We start from the raw sequence: 24,418 nt of genomic DNA on the forward strand, positions 1-24,418 counted from the left end.
GTGTAACATCGTCTTGGAAAGGTCAAAAATAAAAAATAAATTGCTGTGGGGCCCAGTCACTTCTAGTTACGCCCCTGTACCTAAGGGATAAGGTGACAGTTTTAATGGTATTTTTCCAAACGCCCCCCCAGCGGCACGACAGGAGGATACCCCGCCTCCCCAGGGACAGGAAACAACGTGGAGATCTTTAAATACTCCCCTCCCCTTACCTGCTCCAGTTGTTTCCTGTCCCTCTGGGAACAAGCGTGGAGTTCCACTGGTGGGAGTTTCGTTCGGGTTTCCCATCAGTAAATCGCCGTCAGGTCGAATAGGGGGGCAGGATCGCGGGACTGCGGTGCGGTTCTCCCTGTCTCCCAGGCACAAGTCCAAGCCCCGGGCAGCGCTTCCTTGCTGCATTAATCGCGAGAGGAAGCCGCAGGATCGCGGGTCACGTGAGCGCAAGCATACAGGCGCCGAAGTAAGACGTCACTTCCCCTGAAAATTCAAAAAAGTGGCGAGAATCGGCGGCGTCCTGAGAGCAGCCTGCATCATGTCGGCATCAGGAGAGGACGCAATGCGCAGACCCTCGGATCCTTCCAAGACCGGCAGCCCGGTAAGCTACCCTCCTCTGGGGGAAATGATAAATGCCTGTGTTAACCTGTGTCGCTGAGGGGTTAAAATTCTTACTTTCTTCCACACTGGATAAGGGACTGTACCTCTCCCTTTTCTTAAACAGACAGCCCCATTTGTTTATTTAAACAAAAATTCTGACTTATATCTATAGGTCAGGGAAGCTCAGAAGTCCACAGAGTCTCAGCGAGTCAAAAAATGCTCCATTTGTAAAAAAAAGCCTTACCGCCGGAAGAGTCCCCCTCCTTATTGGACAATATTAGAAATATTATTAAGGAGGAAGTAAGCAGCGCTGTGGATCAAAGACTAGCTGCCACGTCTCAGAAGCCTTCTACTTCTATGACCGAGATGCCTGCTACTTTAGAGTCAGAATATCAGGAAGAGGATTTTGATGAAGGGGAGCTCCCCTCGGAGTCTGAACCCCTTTCCTCTGAAGACGAGTCCGGGAAAAAAGAAAATGTTTAAGGGCTTGGGAGAAAAAAGAAAGAGGGTGTTTCCCCTCCACTCTAATATTATTAAATTAATTAATAAAGAATGGACCAATTTGGAAAAGAGACCGAGTGTATCTAGGGTCCTAAAAAGAAAATATCCCTTTGCAGAGGAAGATACGTCCTTTTGGGACAAATGTCCTAAAGTGGATGCCCCCGTAGCAAAGATTACGAAAAAGTCAGCTTTACCCTTTGAGGATTTAGGTCTCCTAAAGGATCCAATGGATAAGAGAAGCGAGGCCCTACTAAAAAATTAATGGGAGGCTTCCATGTCCATCCTTAGACCTAGTGTAGCCTCAACCTATACAGCCAGGTCCATGACTATCTATCTGGTTAAACCAACTAGAGGAACACCTAGTATCAGGAACCCCTAGAGAGGATATTTTAGCATCTCTGCCAGTTCTTAAACAGGCGGCAAATTTTCTGGTCGACGCTTCGGTCGATTCTATTAAACTAGCAGCCAGATCTGCGGCCCTCTTAAACTCCACCAGAAGGGCAGTGTGGCTTAGATCCTGGTCAGGTGATGCAGCATCCAAGAACAAGCTCTGCGGCATCCCCTGCGAAGGTGATAGGGTGTTCGGGTCAGTCCTGGACGACATCCTAGAAAAGGCCACAGACAAAAAGAAGGGGTTTCCCTCGGAACAAAGGAATTTTCGTCAGAGACGTTTTTTTCCTACATCCAGGGGAAGACAAGACCAGAAAAGGAAAGATTTTTCTCCCCGGTGGCGTTCGGGAAGAGGAAGAGGTCGAGGTTTTTTATTCAACCCCTCTGACTCCTCCCAAAAGTCATCAAAACAATGACGCCAGATGCAGGGTAGGAGGAAGACTGAAGTACTTCCTCCCAGTCTGGGAGAATATCTCCAATTCCCCCTGGGTGTTGGATGTAGTCTCATCAGGCCTAAAGTTGGAGTTTTCCACTCTTCCCCAGGAGGTGTTCCACATCACCAAAAAAGCCGATCCAGTCCAAGCATTAATACTAGATCAGATAAAGATCCTCTTGCAAAAAGAAGCTATAGTGTCAGTTCCCCCAGCAGAACAGGGAACAGGTTATTATTCCCCTATATTTTTAGTCAAAAAACTAAACAGCTCATACAGAGCCATTATAAACTTAAAGGGACTGAACCAACATCTACTTTACAAATGATTCAAGATGGAGAGCATAAAATCCACTATAAGTCTGTTACAGAGAAACACCTTTATGGCAACCCTAGACCTCACCGACACGTACTACCATATTCCAATCTGCAGAGAGCATCAGAAATTCCTCAGATTTGCAGTACAACAAGATTCGGTGGTACTCCATTATCAATTCCAGGTCCTTCCTTTCGGCATTACGTCAGCGCCAAGAGTCTTCTCCAAAGATAGCAGACCTTCATCTAAAGGGCATATTAGTTGTGCCTTACTTGGACGACTTCCTTATAGCGGCTGCATCAGAGAGTCTTCTATTAGAACAAATAGATTTAGTGAAGCAAAGCCTAACGGATCTGGGGTGGCTGATAAATATAGAAAAGTCAGACCTCCGGCCCGAAAGAAGAAAAATCTTTTTAGGAATGCTGCTGGACTCAGGTCTCATGAGGACCTTCCTCCCATGGGAAAAGATTCAGACTATCAAGCAGTAATTTACTCTATTCCGCAGCAAATCAAGAGTGACAATCAGGTCAATAATGAAGATCTTGGGTCTGATGTCCTCAACTATCCCAGCAGTAAAGTGGGCTCAGGCTCACTCACGAACCCTTCAGTCTTTTATGCTCAGAGAATGGGACAAGAGCAGAGCTTCACTAGAGCGGAGGGTAAGAGTCCCTCAATATGTAAGAGATTCCGTGAATTGGTGGTTGATCAGCCAGAACCTAAACGCAGGCGTTCCGTGGCAACAAACAGATGTAGTCACTATTACTACAGATGCCAGCAAGAACGGTTGGGGGGCCTTTTCAGACAGGTCCGTAGTACAGGGGGGCTGGCAAGGAGATCAAATCCTAGCCTCTTCCAACCTGAGGGAGTTAAGTGCAGTCTGGGAGGCCTTGAAGGCCCTTCACTCAGAGATCCGCGGGAAAGAAGTGAGAATACTCTCAGACAACACCACAGCTGTGGCCTATCTAAATAGGCAGGGAGGCACAAGAAGCCCATCCTTAGCGAGGGTCTCAAGAGAAATTTTCCAGTGGGCAGAAAGGAGCATACTGTCAATATCGGCAGTTCACATAAGGGGAGAAGACAACACAGTCGCGGATTTTCTCAGCAGAGATATCTTAAAGGAAGGGGAATGGTCCTTAAACCCAAGGATATTCCATCAGATAGCGCAAAGATGGTTCCTTCCAGAAATAGATCTGTTCGCCACGCGTCAAAACGGACAAGTAGAGAAGTTCGGCTCTCTAGCCTATATGGATCACCCACTCATAGTGGACTCTCTCTCCCACCCGTGGCCAAAGGTAAACCTGTATGCCTTTCCTACCTTTGCGTTAATCCCCAAAGTACTGCAAAAGGTACTACAGGAGAACCACAAGCTGATCCTGATCGCTCCTTACTGGCCCAAGAGATCGTGGTTCCCTCTCCTAGTGAGGATGTCAGCAGGAGACGTGTGGCGACTACCAAACATCCCGGATCTCCTTTACCAGGGCCCAGTATGGCATCCCAAGACAACACAACTTCAGTTGGCAGCATGGAGACTGAGCGGGAGATATTAAAGGGAAAGGGCCTCTCGGACGCGGTAATTTCCACAATTCTCTATAGTCGCAAGAAGGTGACTTCTAAGATTTATGACAGAATCTGGCAGTCTTTCAGAAAATTCACAGGGGGGGGATACCAGAGGTCCCCTTGTAATCACTAAGGTCCTAGAGTTCCTCCAGTCAGGTCTGCAGAAGGGGCTAAGGGTAAGCACTATAAAAGTCCACATATCAGCTTTGAGTGCCTTACTTCATATTAAATTAGCAGAGGTAGACCTTGTTAAGAGATTTGCGAAAGGAGCTTGGAGAAAACAACCAATAGTGAGGTCCACTGTCTTATCAGACAGTCCTTTTGAACCCTTATCTGAAATATCTCTAAAGTTACTTACCTTTAAAACTGTTTTCTTAGTAGCCATCCCCTCGGCTAGGAGGGTGGGGGAGATCCAGGCCTTCTCGTGCAGGCCCCCGTACCTGTCCATCAAGGATGATAGGATAGTACTGAGACATTCTCCCTCTTTTTTACCTAAGGTGGTCTCTAAGTTCCACTGTCTTCAGGAGGTGTCCCTCCCTTCCTTTGGATCCCCGTAAGGCAGTCAGGAGCAAAGACGATTCCACAACCTGGATGTAAGAAGAACAGTCCTTGCCTACCTGAAGGCTACGGAAGATCTTAGGAAAACGGACAGACTGTTTATTCAATTTGCAGGCCCAAATAAAGGGAACGCAGCAAGCAAGGCATCTGTTAGTCGATGGATCAGATCGACAATCTTCACTTGTTATGACTTAAGGGAGGTTCCTCCCCCGGCAGGCTTGAAAGCCCATTCAACCCGATCTGTAGCAGCCTCTTGGGCTGAATCAGCGGAGGTTCCGTTAGAGCAAATTTGCCATGCAGCCACCTGGTCGTCACCTTCTACTTTCTTTAGACATTATCAGCTAGACGTGTTGAAGAGCAGGGAGTTATCATTTGCTCACAGAGTATTATCTGCTGTTGTCCCCCCCTGATATGGGATTCCTCTGTTATTCCTCCTGTCGTGCCGCTGGGGGGGTGTTTGGAAAGATTTCAATTACTTACCGGTAATTGGTTTTTCCTCTAGCCCCCACAGCGGCACGGGGAATTTCCCTCCCAGTAATTATTCTAACTTTTATTTTATTTTTATTTTTTTTTAAAAAGGAAAGAAGGAAAAAGTTTTTTTGTGTCTTTTCTCGGAGAGTGTCCTTGTATATTTTTCAATAACACATAAAGATTAATTTTGTTGCATCCATTCCAGAGTTTCTTGGTTATTTACTGGAGCAGGTAAGGGGAGGGGAGTATTTAAAGATCTCCACGTTGTTTCCTGTCCCTGGGGAGGCGGGGTATCCTCCTGTCGTGCCGCTGTGGGGGCTAGAGGAAAAACCAATTACCGGTAAGTAACTGAAATCATTTGGGGGACATGAGATTTTTTATTATATTTTGCTTTCTGTGCGGCAAGGTAACCAAAAAATGGCTGTCTGGCAGTTTTTATTTTTTGTTTGTTACAATGTTCATCTGACAGGACAGATCATGTGCTACTTTTATACAGCAGGTTGTTACCGACGCAACTACATCAAATATGTCTTTGTTTGTTTCAATTTTACACAATGAAGCATTTTTTGGGGAAAAAAACATGTTTTTGCCATATTTTATTTTTCTGCCGGTCGTCTTGTTCAGGGGATTGTTTTTTGCAGGAAGACTTGATGTTTTTATTGGTATCATTTTTGGGTACATATGATTTTTAAAATATTCAATATTACACTTTGTTTTGGCACAGTTTTTATTATAATTTTTTTTTTTTACATTGACCTGTTTTCTTCACAGACATGATAGTAAATAGTGTATTATTGAAATGAAGGGGAAAAAACATGCGACATTTTTATTTACTCTGTTTACCGATCACCATAAATGATGTACTTACTATGTTGTATGGGTTATTAGGATTACAGGGATACCGATGCTGTCGTGTCATATTTACTAGTAAGAATGTTACAAAAATGCATTTCAGTTTTTACCCTATTTTTTATTTTTTGTAACATTAACTTTAAAATATGAAAAATTTAAAAAATAAAGGTTACATTTTCTGCAATAACCTTTAAAGGGGTTCTGCAGTTATTTTACACTGATGATTTATCCTCTGGATAGATCATCAGTGTGGCAAACCCAGCCACTGTATATTGTCCTTCCTGTATGTACGATGTTATTGCATATGTGTATGCCACTTTAAAGAACCAAGCGTATATATGTTTTGTGTAATATGGTTCAGGTGGGCTGTAACGTTCCTATGCTGGCTGCATGAAAACCGCCAGCATTCATGCAATTGTATGTTGTTATGTGAGGGGACCCAGATAGCTAATTGTATTGTATTTGTGTATTCTGAGCGGCATTCACTTAATGATATGCCCTCAGACTTGAGCTATCTGGGATATGTTAATGTCTGTGTTTGCTGGGAGGGTGTGACATTGTGTGCTTGGGTGGGGATTCCTGTCCTGTTGTCTCTCTGTGTGTATTGGCGATGTCCTTTGTCCTGAGAGATAATTGAATTACTTCTCGGTTGTCTCCAGGACAGAGGATATTGTGTATTCGTCTGTCTGTGATGATTGCATCAACCCAGTGTGAGGTAATTCTATCACGGACAGAGGGGAGGATTTTGTGTGGGAGTGTCTGAGTGTATTGTACGTGGTTATTGGCTGTTTTTACAAAACCCTGGGGTGGTAACTTTGTTGGAAGATGTGTATAAAATGCTTGTGTGTTAAAATAAAGAGAGTTCCTGTTTTAACCCTCAAGGTGAAGTGTCGTCTCATTCTTGGGGGAAGATTTATTGCATGCTGTTCCAGTTTGACTGCTAGGAGTGAAAACCTATTCGTATGGTTCCTATTCAACTGTCTACAGCATTCAGAGGCTTGAAGAGGATTTATATGCTGCTTCGGTTCGGTGATTGTGGTGTCTGCCAGAGTGCTTGGAAACCTCAGGAAAACGCTAGGAGCATCGTCAACGGAGGTACCCAGTCAGGGTGCCAGGTGATCCGTTACATTGGTGGCAAGCAACGGGATTTCAACTACCCAGCAAAGCAACTTTCGGCAGAATTCTAGCGAATAGAAGAAAGGAAGCAGCAATTCGTGAGTTTACTCATTCGGTTGAAAACGGAACCCGGGAACACGTGGAAACTCACGAACAGCCGGTGAATGGGCACGAATTATGCACTTTTGAAACGAAGCACTTTGAAAGAGTTACTAGAGTCAAGGGGAACAGTAGCCAGCAACAAGACAAAGGTTATATTAATCGCAGAGCTAATGGAAGGAGACAGAGCCGCGGCTGCTGCAGCACCTCCAAGGGAGGAGGAGCCAACAGAATTTGAGAAGGAATACAGGAGCAGGATGGCTCTACTTCCACCAGCGCTATATGACCAGATGGCTGACAGAGTTTTTGGAGATGTGCAGGAATACATCATGCTTCGGAGGTCGCAGATGAACCAGCAGACTGGAGAAAGAGCCACGACGCCTGTTAACATTCTGACAGGGAAAGCTAAAATTCCCTACCAAGCTTTTAAGAGCTATTTGGAAGCGGAGGGTGAGGTAGATGACTACCTGCAGGATTTTGAACGGTTATGCCAGTTGCACAATATCAGTGCGGAGGATCGGGTACCCCTACTGGCAGGGAGACTATCTGGTCGCGCCGCAGAGGCATATCGTGCCGTACCTGACGAGGACAGTACAAACTATGCCAAGGTAAAACAGGCCATTTTAGCTAGGTATGCGATTACCTCCGAGGCCTACCGACTAAAGTTCAGAGACATTAAAAAGCTCGCCAGAGACACTCACACAGAATGGGCACACCGCCTACAATGAGCGGCAAAGGGGTGGTTGGAGGCCACCCAAGTTAACACCCTGGAAGACCTGTTCCAACTCATGGTAATGGAGCAGTTCTTTGATGGAATACCCGCGCACCTGCAGAATTGGGTGCGGGATCGGAAGCCACGCACCCTACAAGACGCAGCCAAGCTAGCAGATGAGTTCCAGGATACCAGGAGGGAACAGCGCACTCAATCGAAACCAACCTATGGATCTACCACCCCAGTACCAACCGTACACACAGCCGTTCCAGCACGCCCGGGGGTAAGCAATAACACATACACCCCCAGGTATCAAGCTCGCCCCCCGATACGATGCCACACCTGTAACCAACAGGGACATATGCAGCGGGACTGTCCCCGCAACCGACCACGGCCCAGCTGGAACCCCCCAGTACCCAACAACCGGGCAGCGGTTCATTGTGCCCAAGCGGAACCCTACAGAGTACCCGAGGGCCTAGCTTCCACCGAGGAACCCCTGGGCACACTACATGAGGTGAACCCTATCCAAGCTGCCTCTGACAATCGCCAAGGGCACCGACAAGAGGTACAGGTGGAGGGGAGAAAGGTACAGGGGTTACGAGACTCTGGGGCTACTATAACGCTGGTCCGCAACCACCTAGTACCCAAAGGCAACCTCACGGGGGAGGGTGTAGCAGTGCGTGTAGCAGGGGGAGCGATCTACAAGATCCCCACGGCCAAAGTCCACCTGAATTGGGGAGCGGGGAATGGGAATGTGGAGGTGGGCCTGATGCAGGACTTACCCGCAGACGTTATTTTGGGCAACGACCTGGGGGAGCTGACTTCAGCTTTTGTTCCCCAGTCCATCAGCAATGAAGCTTATCCGGTTGAGACACGGCAACAGGCTCGCACCACAGCACCACCTAACCACTCTGAGTACTCCTCCGGACATCCCCAAGCCGATCCGTTAGGATCAAACTGGGCATGCCGACTTGGTTCTGGGGGAGCATTGTGGCAAACCCAGCCACTGTATATTGTCCTTCCTGTATGTACGATGTTATTGCATATGTGTATGCCACTTTAAAGAACCAAGCGTATATATGTTTTGTGTAATATGGTTCAGGTGGGCTGTAACGTTCCTATGCTGGCTGCATGAAAACCGCCAGCATTCATGCAATTGTATTGTGTTATGTGAGGGGACCCAGATAGCTAATTGTATTGTATTTGTGTATTCTGAGCTGCATTCACTTAATGATATGCCCTCAGACTTGAGCTATCTGGGATATGTTAATGTCTGTGTTTGCTAGGAGGGTGTGACATTGTGTGCTTGGGTGGGGATTCCTGTCCTGTTGTCTCTCTGTGTGTATTGGCGATGTCCTTTGTCCTAAGAGATAATTGAATTACTTCTCGGTTGTCTCCAGGACAGAGGATATTGTGTATTCGTCTGTCTGTGATGATTGCATCAACCCAGTGTGAGGTAATTCTACCACGGACAGAGGGGAGGATTTTGTGTGGGAGTGTCTGAGTGTATTGTACGTGGTTATTGGCTGTTTGTACAAAACCCTGGGGTGGTAACTTTGTTGGAAGATGTGTATAAAATGCTTGTGTGTTAAAATAGAGAGTTCCTGTTTTAACCCTCAAGGTGAAGTGTCGTCTCATTCTTGGGGGGAGGATTTATTGCATGCTGTTCCAGTTTGACTGCTAGTAGTGAAAACCTATTCGTATGGTTCCTATTCAACTGTCTACAGCATTCAGAGGCTTGAAGAGGATTTATATGCTGCTTCGGTTCGGTGATTGTGGTGTCTGCCAGAGTGCTTGGAAACCTCAGGAAAACGCTAGGAGCATCGTCAACGGAGGTACCCAGTCGGGGTGCCAGGTGATCCTTTACAATCAGCATCTGATTAGCAGGGGTCCGACACCCGGGACCCCCGCCGATCAGCTGTTTGAGAAGGCAGCGGCGCTGGCAGTAGCGGCACGGCCTTCTCGCTGTTTACCGCTGGCCCAGTGACGTCAGGACTAGTATCACTGTCCTGGGCGCGGCTAAGCTCTGTTCACTTGATGTCACGGCCATGGCTATGACCGTGACTCTTCAACCACATGCGATTGTCAGCGGTTTGGTTTTGTTGTCAATCACAGGTGAGGGCAGTGGTATTTGCCTCACCTATGGTTGCCGCTGACAACGCTATGTATGTGACGGCTTTCCTGCTGTGCATGCGGTTGCACCTAGCAACCTCAATGTTAGGTGTGTGTGTATTGTGTTCACTGTGTTGTATGTCTGTGTGCACTCTGTGTAGTGTGTTGTGTGTACTGACACTTTTCCTGCACTGTGGCTGCCCGTGGCAACGTCTGGCTGTCTGTACATGTGGTGGCAGTGTCCCGGCCTTCGGGCTATCTCCCAGGACACGGTTGCCACCCATGTCGTTGCCAGCGGCAACAACCACAGTGTGTTGCTACTGTTGGACACTTTTCCCTTTAATATGTGTTTCCCTTCTGTGGTGCTGGAAGGGTTAACTCCCTTCCCAGTGTGTGTTGTGTCACTGGGTGTGTCCGACTGTGGGGTGTGGCTTCTTGGCCTATAAAGCCTCACTGTTAGTTCAGGTCTGAAGGTTGCTTCAGTCATGCTTGGCTGGAGCAGCCTCCTGTCTATACTACCTGCCTGTGAGAGCCACCCCTGTGGTCATAAAGATATTGTCCTTATGTTTATGTCTTCTTGTATGTCATGTTGTATGTGATGTTCTGTTGGGACCTTCCTTGTTACTTTGTGCAGTTTACGGTTCTGGATTCCTGTTTGCACAGGGATCCAGTCAGCAAGGCTGTGGCAGGTTGGTGGAACTTCTAGTTCGCCTGCCATACCCGTAAAGCTGTTTGTGTTCCCCTTTTCCCAACAGCCTGGCCATTAAGACTCCCGCTCCTCCGTACCTTGGAGGAGTAGGTCGTCTTACCCAGCTCCTAGCTCAGGGATCTGCGGAGGGTAAGTCAGGGCTCCGAGGTTCCTGCGCATGGGTCCTCCTACCTTAAAGGTTGGCCCATGTAGGTAGGAGTTAGGGTCAGGTTAGGGATGCTTGAGGAGGTGACCTGCTCCCTAATCCTGTTGTCCTGGCCGAGTAGCTATGTCATCATCTGGCACCGCACGGCTGAGGGTTTCCCCCATCCTCAGCCGTGACACTTGAATGGAACTTACCCGCGCACACTCCAGTGATACTAGTCTTGACGTCACTGGGCCTGCGGTAAACAGTGAGTAGGACGTGGCGCTACTGCCAACTCCGCTGCCTTCTCAAACAGCTGATCGTTGGGGGTCCCGGGTGTCGGACCCCCGCCAATCAGATGCTGATGATCTATCCAGAGGATAGATAATCAGTGTAAAATAACTGCAGAACCCCCTTTAATAAAGAAAGTATTTTACAAGTATTTCCAGGGAATTAAACCCCACACCTTCTGTGTAGGAGGCAGCAGACTTAGGCCTCATGCACACGACCGTTGTTGTGTTCCGTTCCGCAAAATGGGGTTCCGTGATCCGTTTTGTTTCTGTGTGTCTTCCTTTATTTTTGGAGGACCACCAGACATAAAGGAAGGCAAAAAAAATGTGTAAGACAGGTGTGCCATGCAAATGATAGGAAAAAACGGGATGCGGACGACAATCTTGTGTGCCTCCGCGTTTATTAGTGGTCCTATTGACTTGAATGGTCCGCAAACCGTTTTCCGTGGAAATAATAGGACAGGTTATTTTTTTGGACGGACTGGAACCACGGACGCGGGTGGCAAACGGTGCACTATCCGCATTTTCAACGGCTCCATAGAAATGAATGGGTCCGCACCTGAAACGCTAAAATCGGCAGAACGGACGCGGAAGTAAACAACGGTCGTGTGCAGGAGGCCTTACCCACAGGTCTACAGAGGAGCTCTACACCACGGATTGCATTCTCTGTGTCTAAATACCGGTACTGGTTTCTTTCTAGACATAATATTAACTCTTTTAGCCCCTGAGAGTTTTTCTGCTTCCGGAGCCATAACTTTTATACTTTTCCAATCACATAGCCGTATAAGGGGCTTCCGTTTGCAGGACAGGTTGTACTTTCTAATGGCTCCATATACTGCGGAACACAATGTAGTGGGAAGATGAAAAACATTCCAAATGGGGAGGAACCAGGAAAAAACACAATTCCACCAGTTTTACAGGTTTTGTTTTTCATCACCCTATTTTGAACCCCAGAACTTTCTTAGTTTTATGTCTGCGGAGTTGTGCGAGGCTCATTTTATGCGGAGCAATCTGTACTTTTTATTGATTAGGGTGTGAAGAGGGAAGTGCATTGAAAAGTAGACAGATATGGAGATTGCTGCAGCTCTCACCTAGTGGAGCACGGATGTACAGACCTGGACTCAGTCTGGAGCAAAATGTAAAAAAGAACAAGGATTCCAGCTCTTCACAATAAAAGGCTTCTTTATTCCACTTCTTTAAAAGGAGCAGAGTAGTATGCTGAGACGCGTTTCGGGCTGTTACATCTTAGCCCTTCATCAAGACAACTAAACACAGTGAGGAACCTCCTCTCCCATCGGATTGGCTTCCATGCCCTAAGACAGTGCCAGGTGTTCCTGACCTGTTAATCACGGGGAGAAACAATTCCAATCAGGTGGGAAGGGACCCACAACTTCAGAAAAGACACTCCATTTCTATTGTAGAGTTAGGTCATGCTTCCCATTCCATCCTCTAGGTTTACATGTTCCAAGGTTAAACATCCAGTATGTTTCTCGACTGTATCATTTCTGCCTACGGTCTCCTCCCCTGACTGGAGCCGTGACTCTCTCAACTCCTTGCACACAAAACGCAGACGTATCGCCCTTATGTACTACCGCGAAGTGTGATGTGGCCGCTGAGACATTGCGTGTCGCGATATGAGGGATGTCGCTCAGATGCTTCCGAATTCTCACTTTGAGCTGGTTGATCGTACATTCCACATATTGCAACGCGCAGGCACGACATGTGATGACATAAACGACACATTCTGTGTTGCAATTAATATATTGCCGCATTTTATGTATACTGTTATTTGATGTAGATACAATATCTTTGCTTACTGACATGTGCGTGCAACATATACATTTTTTACTTCCACATTTGAAGTTTCCATTAGTATTCAACCAAGCCGGTTCACACCTTGCGTCTTCCATAAATAAACTAGAGGGAAGTGCATATATTGGGTGTATATATATATATATATATCAGCCTAGTTATTATGCTCTCCGCACCTTCTGTTCAGGGATTGTTTATGACAGGGGTGGGCGTGTGGTGCCGTGGTGTATCTGGGGGGAAGCTCTCATTTACACCTTGGGCAGGAATTCCTTTGTATCTTTGTCTGTACAGATCCTGAGCCTCAGGGGGCAGTTGGCAGTTATCTGTTACATTCTGAGTGCATTCTTTCCGTCACACGCACACGATGATGTCATATCCCTGCGCCTAAGGTTGGGGAGGGGGCTGCTATGGGCTTATTATTGTATTGTGTTAGCGTAGTCAGGGTTTATAGCGGTGTTAATGTATCGCGGTGTGTGTCTGTATGTATATATATTTATATAACCTTTGGATATATATAGATATAGCAATAATAATAGACTGTAGACTTGTATTTGTTTTACAGTTATTTGTAGTCGCCGCAATAATAATCCATCGCACGTAGTTCAGGAAAAGTAAGAGCAACGAGGTAATTAGTATTTATAGTATAAATAGGCGGAGTCATCAGTAGACGACTCACGACTATTTATGAATATTAATTATTGATATTACGCCAAAATATCAATAATTAATATTTCCTTTTACAGGGTGCGTGTGACTTTATGATCACTTTTTCTTAAATTTTTTGGAGGCCCTTTAAGCGCAACTTTTAGAAAACAGTCACAGCTGGTGTTTTTCACGGCACCCTCCCACATGAAGCCAGAAATCTATGGCGGCTCCGAGCTGTCGCAGATATCTGCTGGAGGATGCGTGTAATATACAGCGAGGACTGCGCCTTGTCATACGTTAGGTGCATCCTCCGGCAGCTCCGGGGATATGAAGACCGGTGAAGAAAGCTCCGGCCTGGATACACCTCCCCCTATGTTCCTATGGAGCCATGTCACCGGCAGTGTCTACACAGGAACATGGCTGCCGCAGCCTCGGATCACTCAGGAGCAGTTTTTAAGCTTCTTAGATGCTATGATTACATTTGACTACGGGATTGTCACGAGGGTATCTAGAGCCACGTCTGACTCCGTTATACCCGGGGTCAGGAGGTCGCAGCGGGTGGCTGCGCGCTCTATATCTAAAGATCACGTTGTTTCTTAGTGATTGTTTTCTGTGTTTGCCTTGCTATCCTTTTTGTCTCAATCAGGGATCCGTAGCTTCTCCTCCTCAGCTGTTTCTTGTCTGCCACTCCCTACCTCCTTATATTCTCCCCTCACACTTCTCTAGTTGCCAGTTATAGAGCTTCCTGCCTGGACATCTATACTGACCCACTGGAGTTGTGAATCCTGGTTGTCGTTCCTGAGTGCTACCCTCCGGATCCCTGTTGGGCTTCTTGTTGTCTCCTGTTGTCGCCCACCTGGGATTATATGTTGAGTTTGTGTTGTCTGTCCTTCCCTTGGTGTTTTCCTTTAGAGCTAGTGGTGCGGACTAGCGTTCCCACCGCCCTGTTCACTATCTAGGGCTCAGCTTAGGGAAAGCCAGGGCTTTAGGCACGTGATCGGCGTACGGGTGAGGAACCCGTCTAGGGACGTCAGGGCAGCCAGGTGCCAGCCGCTAGGTGAGTCAGGGGTCACCACCTTCCCTCTCACTTGGTCAGGGCCTTCCTTGTTCCCTCCCTCTGTGTCACGTATGTGATAGTCACGCCGACCGTGATAGGGATCTGAAGGGTTAAATGTCTGCAATTGGCATTATTGCCGATCACAGACATTAGCCCCAGGTGTCTATGGCGCCCGCTTCACATGTACGTCACTGCCTGGGAAGGGGTTAAGTAAACAGTAATTATTCAGTGAGAGCTCTTCTATAGAGTAGTGGGTGCGGCGGCGTCTCTGCTGTGCGGTCGTCCGGCGCTCCGGCCCCAGGTTATTTCCTTTTAGCTAAAGTTACTAAATAACGGAGCAGAAACCATCAGAGGGTTAAAGGGAACCTGTCACCGGGATTTTGTGCATAGAGCTGAAGACATGGGTTACTAGATCGCCGCTGGCACATCCGCAATACCCAGTCCTCATAGCTCTGTGTGCTTTTATGGTGGGAAAAACCGGTTTGATACATATGGAAATCCCCCTGAGATGAGTCCTGTATGTGAGAGGAGTCGGGGACAGGACTTATCTCAGGGGAAACTCCATATGTATCAAACCGGTTTTGTTTTTTACACAGAGCGGTATTTGGAAAAACCGTACAATATGGAGACCGTGGGGATCGGTAAATGACGTGAATACAAATGGCGGAAATGTTTTTCCTTCATTTAACTCTTAATGGAGAATAAAATCCGTTATGGCTGTCAATGAGGGGGGAGGGGCAGACGATGTGTCCGTCCGGGGCCCTGAGGATATTATACCGGAGAATTCCCGGAACGAAAGAAGGAGGCGACGGAAAAGAGGAGGAAGATACAGAAAGAGCGAGAGCAGATATGGACGCCGCGGGGAGGGAGCGGGATAAAACGGGATATGGGGGTTTCTTGTCTTTCCCTCATGAGACGGGGGAAGAGGAAAGGCGAAATATGGGGGGGGGGGGGGGGGGGAGAGGCGGGATATGGGGGGGGGAGGAGAGGCGGGATATGGGGGGGGGGGAGAGGCGGGATATGGGGGGGGGGGAGGAGAGGCGGGATATGGGGGGGGGGAGGAGAGGCGGGATATGGGGGGGGGGAGGAGAGGCGGGATATGGGGGGGGGGAGGAGAGGCGGGATATGGGGGGGGGGGGGAGGAGAGGCGGGATATGGTGGGGGAGAGGAGAGGCGGGATATGGTGGGGGAGAGGAGAGGCGGGATATGGGGGGGGGGGGAGGAGAGGCGGGATATGGGGGGGGGGGGAGGAGAGGCGGGATATGGGGGGGGGGGGAGGAGAGGCGGGATATGGGGGGGGGGAGGAGAGGCGGGATATGGGGGGGGGGAGGAGAGGCGGGATATGGGGGGGGGGAGAGGCGGGATATGGGGGGGGGAGAGGCGGGATATGGGGGGGGGGAGAGGCGGGATATGGGGGGGGGGAGAGGCGGGATATGGGGGGGGGGGGAGAGGCGGGATATGGGGGGGGGGGGAGAGGCGGGATATGGGGGGGAGGAGAGGCGGGATATGGGTGGGGGCACAAGGACAAAACAGCAAGATATAGAAATGTAACGTGTCATACGTATCACACAGGAGAGGATTAGATACACAGCAGACAGTATCACACAGGATAGGATTAGATACACAGCTCAGCAGACAGTATCACACAGGATAGGATTAGATACACAGCTCAGCAGGGAGTATCACACAGGATAGGATTAGATACACAGCTCAGCAGGCAGTATCACACAGGAGAGGATTAGATACACAGCTCAGCAGACTGTATCACACAGGATAGGATTCGATACACAGCTCAGCAGACAGTATCACACAGGACAGGATTAGATACACAGCTCAGCAGACAGTATCACACAGGATAGGATTAGATACACAGCTCAGCAGACAGTATCACACAGGATAGGATTAGATACACAGCTCAGCAGACAGTATCACACAGGATAGGATTAGATACACAGCTCAGCAGACAGTATCACACAGGATAGGATTAGATACATGGCTCAGCAGACAGTATCACACAGGATAGGATTAGATACATGGCTCAGCAGACAGTATCACACAGGATAGGATTAGATACACAGCTCAGCAGACGGTATCACACAGGATAGGATTAGATACACAGCTCAGCAGACAGTATCACACAGGATAGGATTAGATACACAGCTCAGCAGACAGTATCACACAAGAGAAGCTGTGATCCAGGCTCAGCAGGCAGTATCTCACATGAGAGGCTTAGATACGGCTGTGCTGGCCGCTCCCAGTGTTTGGGGCTCTGGAGATGGTGAGGGAAGCGCCTGTGGCCCTCAGTGATGTGAGGAGAGGAGCAGGAGCCATGTCTGGGTGTACTAACATGGCCGCCGGAGGTGTAGGGGGCGGGGCTAGTGCTGACTGACCAGTGTGCCGGGCGGGGCCAGCCCTGTGACGTCACACCGCAAAGCATGCTGGGAGAGAGGAAAACTCCAGGAACCTGAGGGAAAGAGGAAGTTCTGCTGGAAACGTCCTGTAAAGAGGCTCTGATGTCCGGACAGCGGGAGGGAGAGCCCCGGCATGAGGAGGAGCAGGTACCGGGGAGCCGGGGGCCGCAGTCAGGAGTGCAGTGTGTGATGTCTGTCACAGCTGGTGCTTCAGTAGTGCAGTGTGTGATGTCTGTCACAGCTGGTGCTTCAGTAGTGCAGTGTATGATGTCTGTCACAGCTGATGCTTCAGTAGTGCAGTGTATGATGTCTGTGGCAGTCGATGCTTCAGTAGTGCAGTGTATGATGTCTGTCACAGCTGATGCTTCAGTAGTGCAGTGTATGATGTCTGTGGCAGTCGATGCTTCAGTAGTGCAGTGTGTGATGTCTGTCACAGCTGGTGCTTCAGTAGTGCAGTGTGTGATGTCTGTCACAGCTGGTGCTTCAGTAGTGCAGTGTATGATGTCTGTGGCAGCTGATGCTTCAGTAGTGCAGTGTATGATGTCTGTCACAGCTGATGCTTCAGTAGTGCAGTGTATGATGTCTGTCACAGCTGATGCTTCAGTAGTGCAGTGTATGATGTCTGTCACAGCTGATGCTTCAGTATTGCAGTGTATGATGTCTGTCACAGCTGGTGCTTCAGTAGTGCAGTGTGTGATGTCTATGGCAGTTGATGCTTCAGTAGTGCAGTGTATGATGTCTGTCGCAGCTGGTGCTTCAGTAGTGCAGTGTATGATGTCTGTCACAGCTGGTGCTTCAGTAGTGCAGTGTATGATGTCTGTCACAGCTGGTGCTTCAGTAGTGCAGTGTGTGATGTCTGTCACAGTTGATGCTTCAGTAGTGCAGTGTATGATGTCTGTAGCAGCTGGTGCTTCAGTAGTGCAGTGTGTGATGCCTGTCACAGCTGGTGCTTCAGTAGTGCAGTGTATGATGTCTGTCACAGCTGATGCTTCAGTAGTGCAGTGTATGATGTCTGTCACAGCTGATGCTTCAGTAGTGCAGTGTATGATGTCTGTCACAGCTGATGCTTCAGTAGTGCAGTGTATGATGTCTGTAGCAGCTGGTGCTTCAGTAGTGCAGTGTATAATGTCTGTCACAGTTGATGCTTCAGTAGTGCAGTGTGTGATGTCTGTCACAGCTGGTGCTTCAGTAGTGCAGTGTATGATGTCTGTCACAGCTGATGCTTCAGTAGTGCAGTGTATGATGCCTGTTGCAGCTGATGCTTCAGTAGTGCAGTGTATGATGCCTGTTGCAGCTGGTGCTTCAGTAGTGCAGTGTATGATGTCGGTCACAGCTGGTGCTTCAGTAGTGCAGTGTATGATGTCTGTCACAGCTGATGCTTCAGTAGTGCAGTGTATGATGCCTGTTGCAGCTGATGCTTCAGTAGTGCAGTGTGTGATGTCTGTCACAGCTGGGGCTTCAGTAGTGCAGTGTGTGATGTCTGTCACAGCTGATGCTTCAGTAGTGCAGTGTGTGATGTCTGTCACAGCTGATGCTTCAGTAGTGCAGTGTGTGATGTCTGTCACAGCTGGTGCTTCAGTAGTGCAGTGTGTGATGTCTGTCACAGCTGATGCTTCAGTAGTGCAGTGTGTGATGTCTGTCACAGCTGATGCTTCAGTAGTGCAGTGTATGATGTCTGTCACAGCTGATGCTTCAGTAGTGCAGTGTATGAGGTCTGTCACAGCTGATGCTTCAGTAGTGCAGTGTATGAGGTCTGTCGCAGCTGATGCTTTAGTAGTGCAGTCTGTTATGAGTGCCGTAGGATCCTCCCCGCAGTCTGCTGGATGTGACGGGGTTGGTGCTGCTGCGGGGGAGGGTCTCCCAGTGGACGTCCTATGACAGACCTGGAGGAGGAGCTCCGCCGATCCAGCCACAAGTCACAGGGAGAAGCCGAAAACGGGATAAAACCAGCGACATGTTTATACGGCAGGGACCGATCCAGCAGCAGCCGCCACGTCCACCGGGGCTCGTGACCACGGCACCTGGAGCCGCAAAAACCTGGAACTATAAAACCGGATAAAAAAAAATAGTCAAATCCCCCCCCCAAAGTTAAAAGTACATAAACAACACACGTCGCCGGCGCCTCCGCTAATAAAATGTACAAGGATTTAGCGCAAATGGGAAAAAATAAATAAACCCGCCATCCACAATACGGCGTCAGTGAGAAGCAGAGACTCGGAATGCGCACACAGCGCCGCACACGTTATGGCGGTCAGAAGATGGGGATGCAGAGAAAACATTCGGTTTTTTCCAAAGTTTTTATTTTTTCAGTATTAAAACACAATAAAACCTGTATAAATGTGGTGTCGCTGTAATCGCACCGACCGGAGGATGAGGGGAACCGGCCAGGAAACGCTGGGACAGCAAAACCAGGAAACTGCCCGAATTGTGTTTTTAGTTTTTTTATCCCCCAGTTGGAATTTCCCCGCTTCCCACTACATTGTGTAGAACCGTAACTGGCGCCATTACAAAGTACAACTGGTCCCACAAATAACAAGTCCTCGTCCGGCGATGTTAACGTCCTCGTCATCTGTGTTAGTGGGAAATAAAGAAGTTCTGGCTCCGGGAAGGCTGGGAGTAAAAAATGAAAATGGAAAATGTCCCTATTATGAAGGGGTTAAACGTCAGAAAATTCCTGGTAAAATGTAAACTCCATAGAATCCAATGTTACTTGTTCACAGTTGCTGCTTCCAGCTTTTTAAATACCATGTGACTATAAAGGACCAATCAGAGAGGAGGTTCCCCATGGTCCGCTCCATGACTACTTGCCCATCATCCCTATCACACTGGGGATCCCTCTGTACCAGCCGGGAGGGTGAGGTCCTGTTTAGGTAACTGTCCTGTTTGGCTGTGAGGTCCGTGACCCGTGGACCATTCAGCTTCCCTCTGATTAATGGCCTTCACCGGACACCCCCCCCCCTTATCTCTCACCAGGTCCGGCCCTTAGGGGTCCCGTCCAGGCTGGAGATGCAGAGCCACGCGCTGCTTTTCTAGACCCCTCTTTATATTCCATCTTCTCGTGTCCTGGTTTGTAACTTGCGCAGGGCGTGTCCCACATGCTGCAGGCCACGTGGGGCTCCGCCCAGTCCACACCTACGTGGTCACAGGTTATAGTCCCCTCCCTGTCCAGTCAGTCCTGCAGATACAGCTCAGGCAGTTCTAACGTTCCGCTCCTTCCGGTGCAGCCTCCATGTGAACGATGAACCGGATCTGGTCTCGAGCTGCTGGGGGACAATTTATTATGTAAATTGGGGCCTTCGAAAAAACAACGTCTGGCTCCGGCCCCAGAATCGGGTCGTTGGTCAACATTTGACCTGAACTAGAGATGAATTGGATCAAGAAGGAAGAACAGAAATCGTCTTCCTGTCCCTCCATGACCGGTCCGGCCGCCATCACCGGCGTCTTCCCTCCTTGTCTCCGGTTCACCCAGATGACTTCCTCCGGGTGAACTGGACATTCCTGTAGACCCTCTTATAAAGTAGTGGTGTCAGAGGGGTTTTCTGGAATTATCATATTGATGACCGATCTTCAGGATGGGTCATGAGATCGGGGGGCTCCTACTCCCGGGACCCCACCAATCAGCTGTATGAAGAGGCCGCTGCGCTCGGTGACCTCTTACGCCTCTTCCAAGGCCATGTGATGTCACATTCACCGGTCACAGCTGCGATATCAAGCACAACCACTTTACTAAAGACGGCGCTTGGTGACCTGCGAGAAGACTGCAGCGCTCACCGGCGAGCCACGGTCTCCTCAAACAGCTGATTGGTCGGGTGTATCACCACTTCAGCCAGGGATTGTATGTAGGGGTTGTGGGAGGCTGCACCATACTTTACACTGCTGTGACCTCAAACATGGAGGAACTGCCCTTACGAGATCTTCTAGTCATCAGTCCAGACAATAGAGAGAAGACCTCATCTCCTCTGATTTCCCCCCAAGTGTCCCTCATCATCTCCGGTCATTATAAACATTTCTATGGGATTTCATCCAGATTCTACATTGACTCCTCTTCTTCCATTCAGGTTCCTGTGATATAGGATTGTCCGATGACCTCATCAGTACCAGATAATGGATGGAGAAGGGGACAAGATGGCGGAGAGGATATTAAATCTTACCCTAGAGATACTCTTCCTACTTACTGGAGAGGTGAGAGGTTCTGATGATGTCACATTACATCATTATCTATGGTAATTACAGGGGATGTGACTGGAGAGGTTCTGATGATGTCACATTACACCATTATCTATGGTAATTACAGGGGATGTGACTGGAGAGGTGAGAGGTTCTGATGATGTCACATTACACCATTATCTATGGTAATTACAGGGGATGTGACTGGAGAGGTGAGAGGTTCTGATGATGTCACATTACATCATTATCTATGGTAATTACAGATGATGTGACTGGAGAGGTGAGAGGTTCTGATGATGTCACATTACATCATCATCTATGGTAATTACAGGGGATGTGACTGGAGAGGTGAGAGGTTCTGATGATGTCACATTACACCATTATCTATGGTAATTACAGGGGATGTGACTGGAGAGGTTCTGATGATGTCACATTACACCATTATCTATGGTAATTACAGGTGGACATGGCTGTAGAAGTGATGGACTCTGGAATGTACATGGTGACATTTATTATTATGTCTTCCATGAACAGGATTACTCCACGGTGAAGAAGACGTCTGGTAATCTAATACATGAGAAGAAGAATGAGAAGATCCTAGAAGTCGTCCACAAGATGATGGAGCTGCTGACTGGAGAGGTGACACCGCCGGGAATGCTGGGACATTATACAGTCACAGCACTGGAGGGGTCTGGGTGATGACGGTGTCATTGTGTTGTCAGGTTCCTATAAGGTGTCAGGATGTCGCTGTCTATTTCTCCATGGAGGAGTGGGAGTATTTAGAAGGACACAAGGGTCTACACAAGGAGGTGATGATGGAGGAGGACCAGCCCCTCACATCTCCAGGTAACAGACAGGACTAAATACAAATGTCCTGGAATTCTCTGTCTGTAAAGTCTGAGTCCAGTCTCTGTGTCTCCTGCAGAGAGATCCAGTCAGAGGACAACACCAGAGAGATGTCCGCGTCCTCTCCTTCCACAGGATGGTCAGGTAATGGAGATTTTCCCTATCGCTGGTCTCTGCTGCGTCCAGTGATTGGCTGCAGTGGTCACATGCCCCCATCAATGGGATGTTGATTCCCAGAGTCCCAGTACCTGCGGAGGCGGTCGTGGAGTGATGAAGCCGGCAACCAGCGGTGGGGATCAGGTAAGTATGAACCCACCAGAAGTCCGGTCACTCTGAAGGGATCTGTTAAAAAAGGTTAAAGTTGGATGATGACCCCTTTACCGATATTTTGTGGTCATGTAAAATATTTCTTGCAACTTGTCCGACTGTCCTGTAACTTACAATATTTGCTTCACAGATTTTATATCAGGATGAAGATCTGCGCAATATTAATGCTACAGAGACAGATGTGAGGGGCGATGAGGAATACAAGGAGGAGATCCCTACAGAGACAGATGTGAGGGGCGATGATCAATACAAGGAGGACATTCCTACAGAGACAGATGTGAGGGGCGATGATCAATACAAGGAGGAGATCCCTACAGAGACAGATGTGAGGGGTGATGACCAGTGTGAGGAGGACAGTCCTACAGATAAGAGCCCAGGTGAGTAGTGACCACTAAATGAAGCAGAGACGAGTCTGTAACTGTAATGACCCTGAACTGGACTTCCCCTATAGCAGGCGCCTTCCCCAGGTCCTAACAGTGTCCCCCAGTACTCAGATACCCCCAGGACTTATAGTAGGAACAGCAGGACCGTCCCATGAAGAATAATACAAAGCACATATCAGATATAGAGCTCATCAGTAGATGACTGGACCAAGATGGGCATAGTAATCAGATGGCGGAACAAACGGATGATGGGGGTTATATGGTTAATGGATGATTGAACAGACAATAAGTGACCCTAAAACAAACAGGAGGACACTAAGGCCTGTTTCGCTCATTCATTAGGTGATCGGCGGCACATTTACACGGGCAAATTGTCGTGAACGAGCGTTCGCAGGTACGGTTGTTCCCGATAATCTGCCCAATAATTGGCTCATGTAAATCCACCATAACCTTAAGAACAAAGGTTCGCTGATGAAGAAAACTAGGAGAGATACTAGAAAATAAAAGGATTACTGGACTGAAAAGCACAGAGCTTACACTATAACCAGCAGCCCCCTGCAGAAACTAGGAGTATTTACAGCGAGGCTAACCAGTCAGGAGCTCCTCTCCAAACAAGGTGAGCTACAGAAGAGAGGTCGGCTGAGCAAGAGATCAGCTACGGTATAATACATAGCAACTGCCCCAACATACTAGTAGACAGGAGAGGATGAAACCATAGGAGTGTTCCTGCTGATCCTAGCCCATTACACCAAGGTGGTAACGACTCCCTCAGGTCTGCGCTGTGACTCTCCAGGACGTGCTCAGTAATATCAGGGTGACAGGTCTCTTCCATGAATCTCCTGGACGTGTCCTGGTGTCCCTCTGTGCAGCATTTCACAGGCCTCATGTCACACTCTGGACTGCACTGGGTTCTGGTGTCCAAATTATGAATGTGCAAGGTGTCACCATATGTGTCATCCATACAGGTCGTGGGTACCTTCTGTAATCTTCTAAAATATGATGAGGATTGGGCTGCCATGCCACTTCATAGGATTTCGGCTCCCACCTCCACTGCAGGTTCCTCTTCCTCCTGACACCTCAGTGCAATGACTCCTTCTAGGAGCAATTATTTGAATGTTTAAAAAAGGAGTAAACGTCCAGTGGCTTATACTACACCTAAGTATGGAGCGGGTGCAGACACCTTAAGACAAACCCACTGTCAAAGAAGGAAAATGTAATGGTAAAGAAATAGGCCGGCGCTCTCTATCTGGCTCTGTATGGATCAATCACAGAACCATGTGGTATATATGAAAAACATTTCATTAAAATATCGCACTAACAATATATACTGTCAGTGCACATGAACATTAAAATAAGATAAAATGAGTCACTAGGTTTTAATAGTATTTGCGCTGCTGGTCTCCCGAAATGAAGTGGGTTCTTCACAGATGTAAAATGTTAATGTAGTGGGACCGGGCTGCTCCTCATTTACACACACAGCGTTTTTCCAGGAATGCAGGTATTCACTTTATTTGGCCCAAGACAGACACCCTTCAGTTGGATCGCAGTGTGCCTTAACGCAGATTGGAACTCAGCAAATCTATGCTGGATCGTCGTAGGCTCCTCTGCAAGATGCCATAAACCGCACAATAGTGAGAACCTCGGCACAGTTAAAAGATTCTGCTTTATTATACTCACAGAAGTAAAATGATTTTCCAGGACGTCCTCCATGACAGCACCCATGGAGGATGTCCTTATTGGCTTCTGTAGGGACAGGAAGAGAGACAGTTTAAAGGGCCCCTCCCCACCCCCTTTCTCCAGTGTTCTTCCTGTCCCTACTGGGATAGGAGGAGTAGACAGCTCTCTCCTAGTAAGGTTAGGTAGGGAACGGGGCGAGTCTGGTCGGGGGGTGATTACCTCTCCTCTTCAGACTCCTGCAGCCCCTGAACCAGCACCACTCTGG

At 48.3% G+C, this 24,418-nt stretch overlaps 2 protein-coding genes across 17 annotated transcripts in view; one reads left to right on the forward strand and one right to left on the reverse strand.

Annotated features, from left to right (window-relative positions):
* LOC121000856 (gastrula zinc finger protein XlCGF66.1-like) overlaps positions 1-24,418 on the forward strand; it is a 576,261-nt gene that overhangs the window by 547,207 nt on the left and 4,636 nt on the right. The window contains exons 9-10 of the mRNA XM_040431589.1: positions 22,004-22,066; positions 22,224-22,470. Coding sequence (XP_040287523.1) covers positions 22,004-22,066; positions 22,224-22,470 — 310 coding nt within the window. The remainder of the gene's footprint in view (positions 1-22,003; positions 22,067-22,223; positions 22,471-24,418) is intronic.
* LOC121000834 (zinc finger protein 383-like) overlaps positions 1-24,418 on the reverse strand; it is a 1,218,895-nt gene that overhangs the window by 289,898 nt on the left and 904,579 nt on the right. The window lies entirely within an intron of this gene.

This window comes from Bufo bufo, chromosome 5 (assembly GCF_905171765.1).
Source record: "Bufo bufo chromosome 5, aBufBuf1.1, whole genome shotgun sequence".
NCBI classification, from domain to species: domain Eukaryota; kingdom Metazoa; phylum Chordata; class Amphibia; order Anura; family Bufonidae; genus Bufo; species Bufo bufo.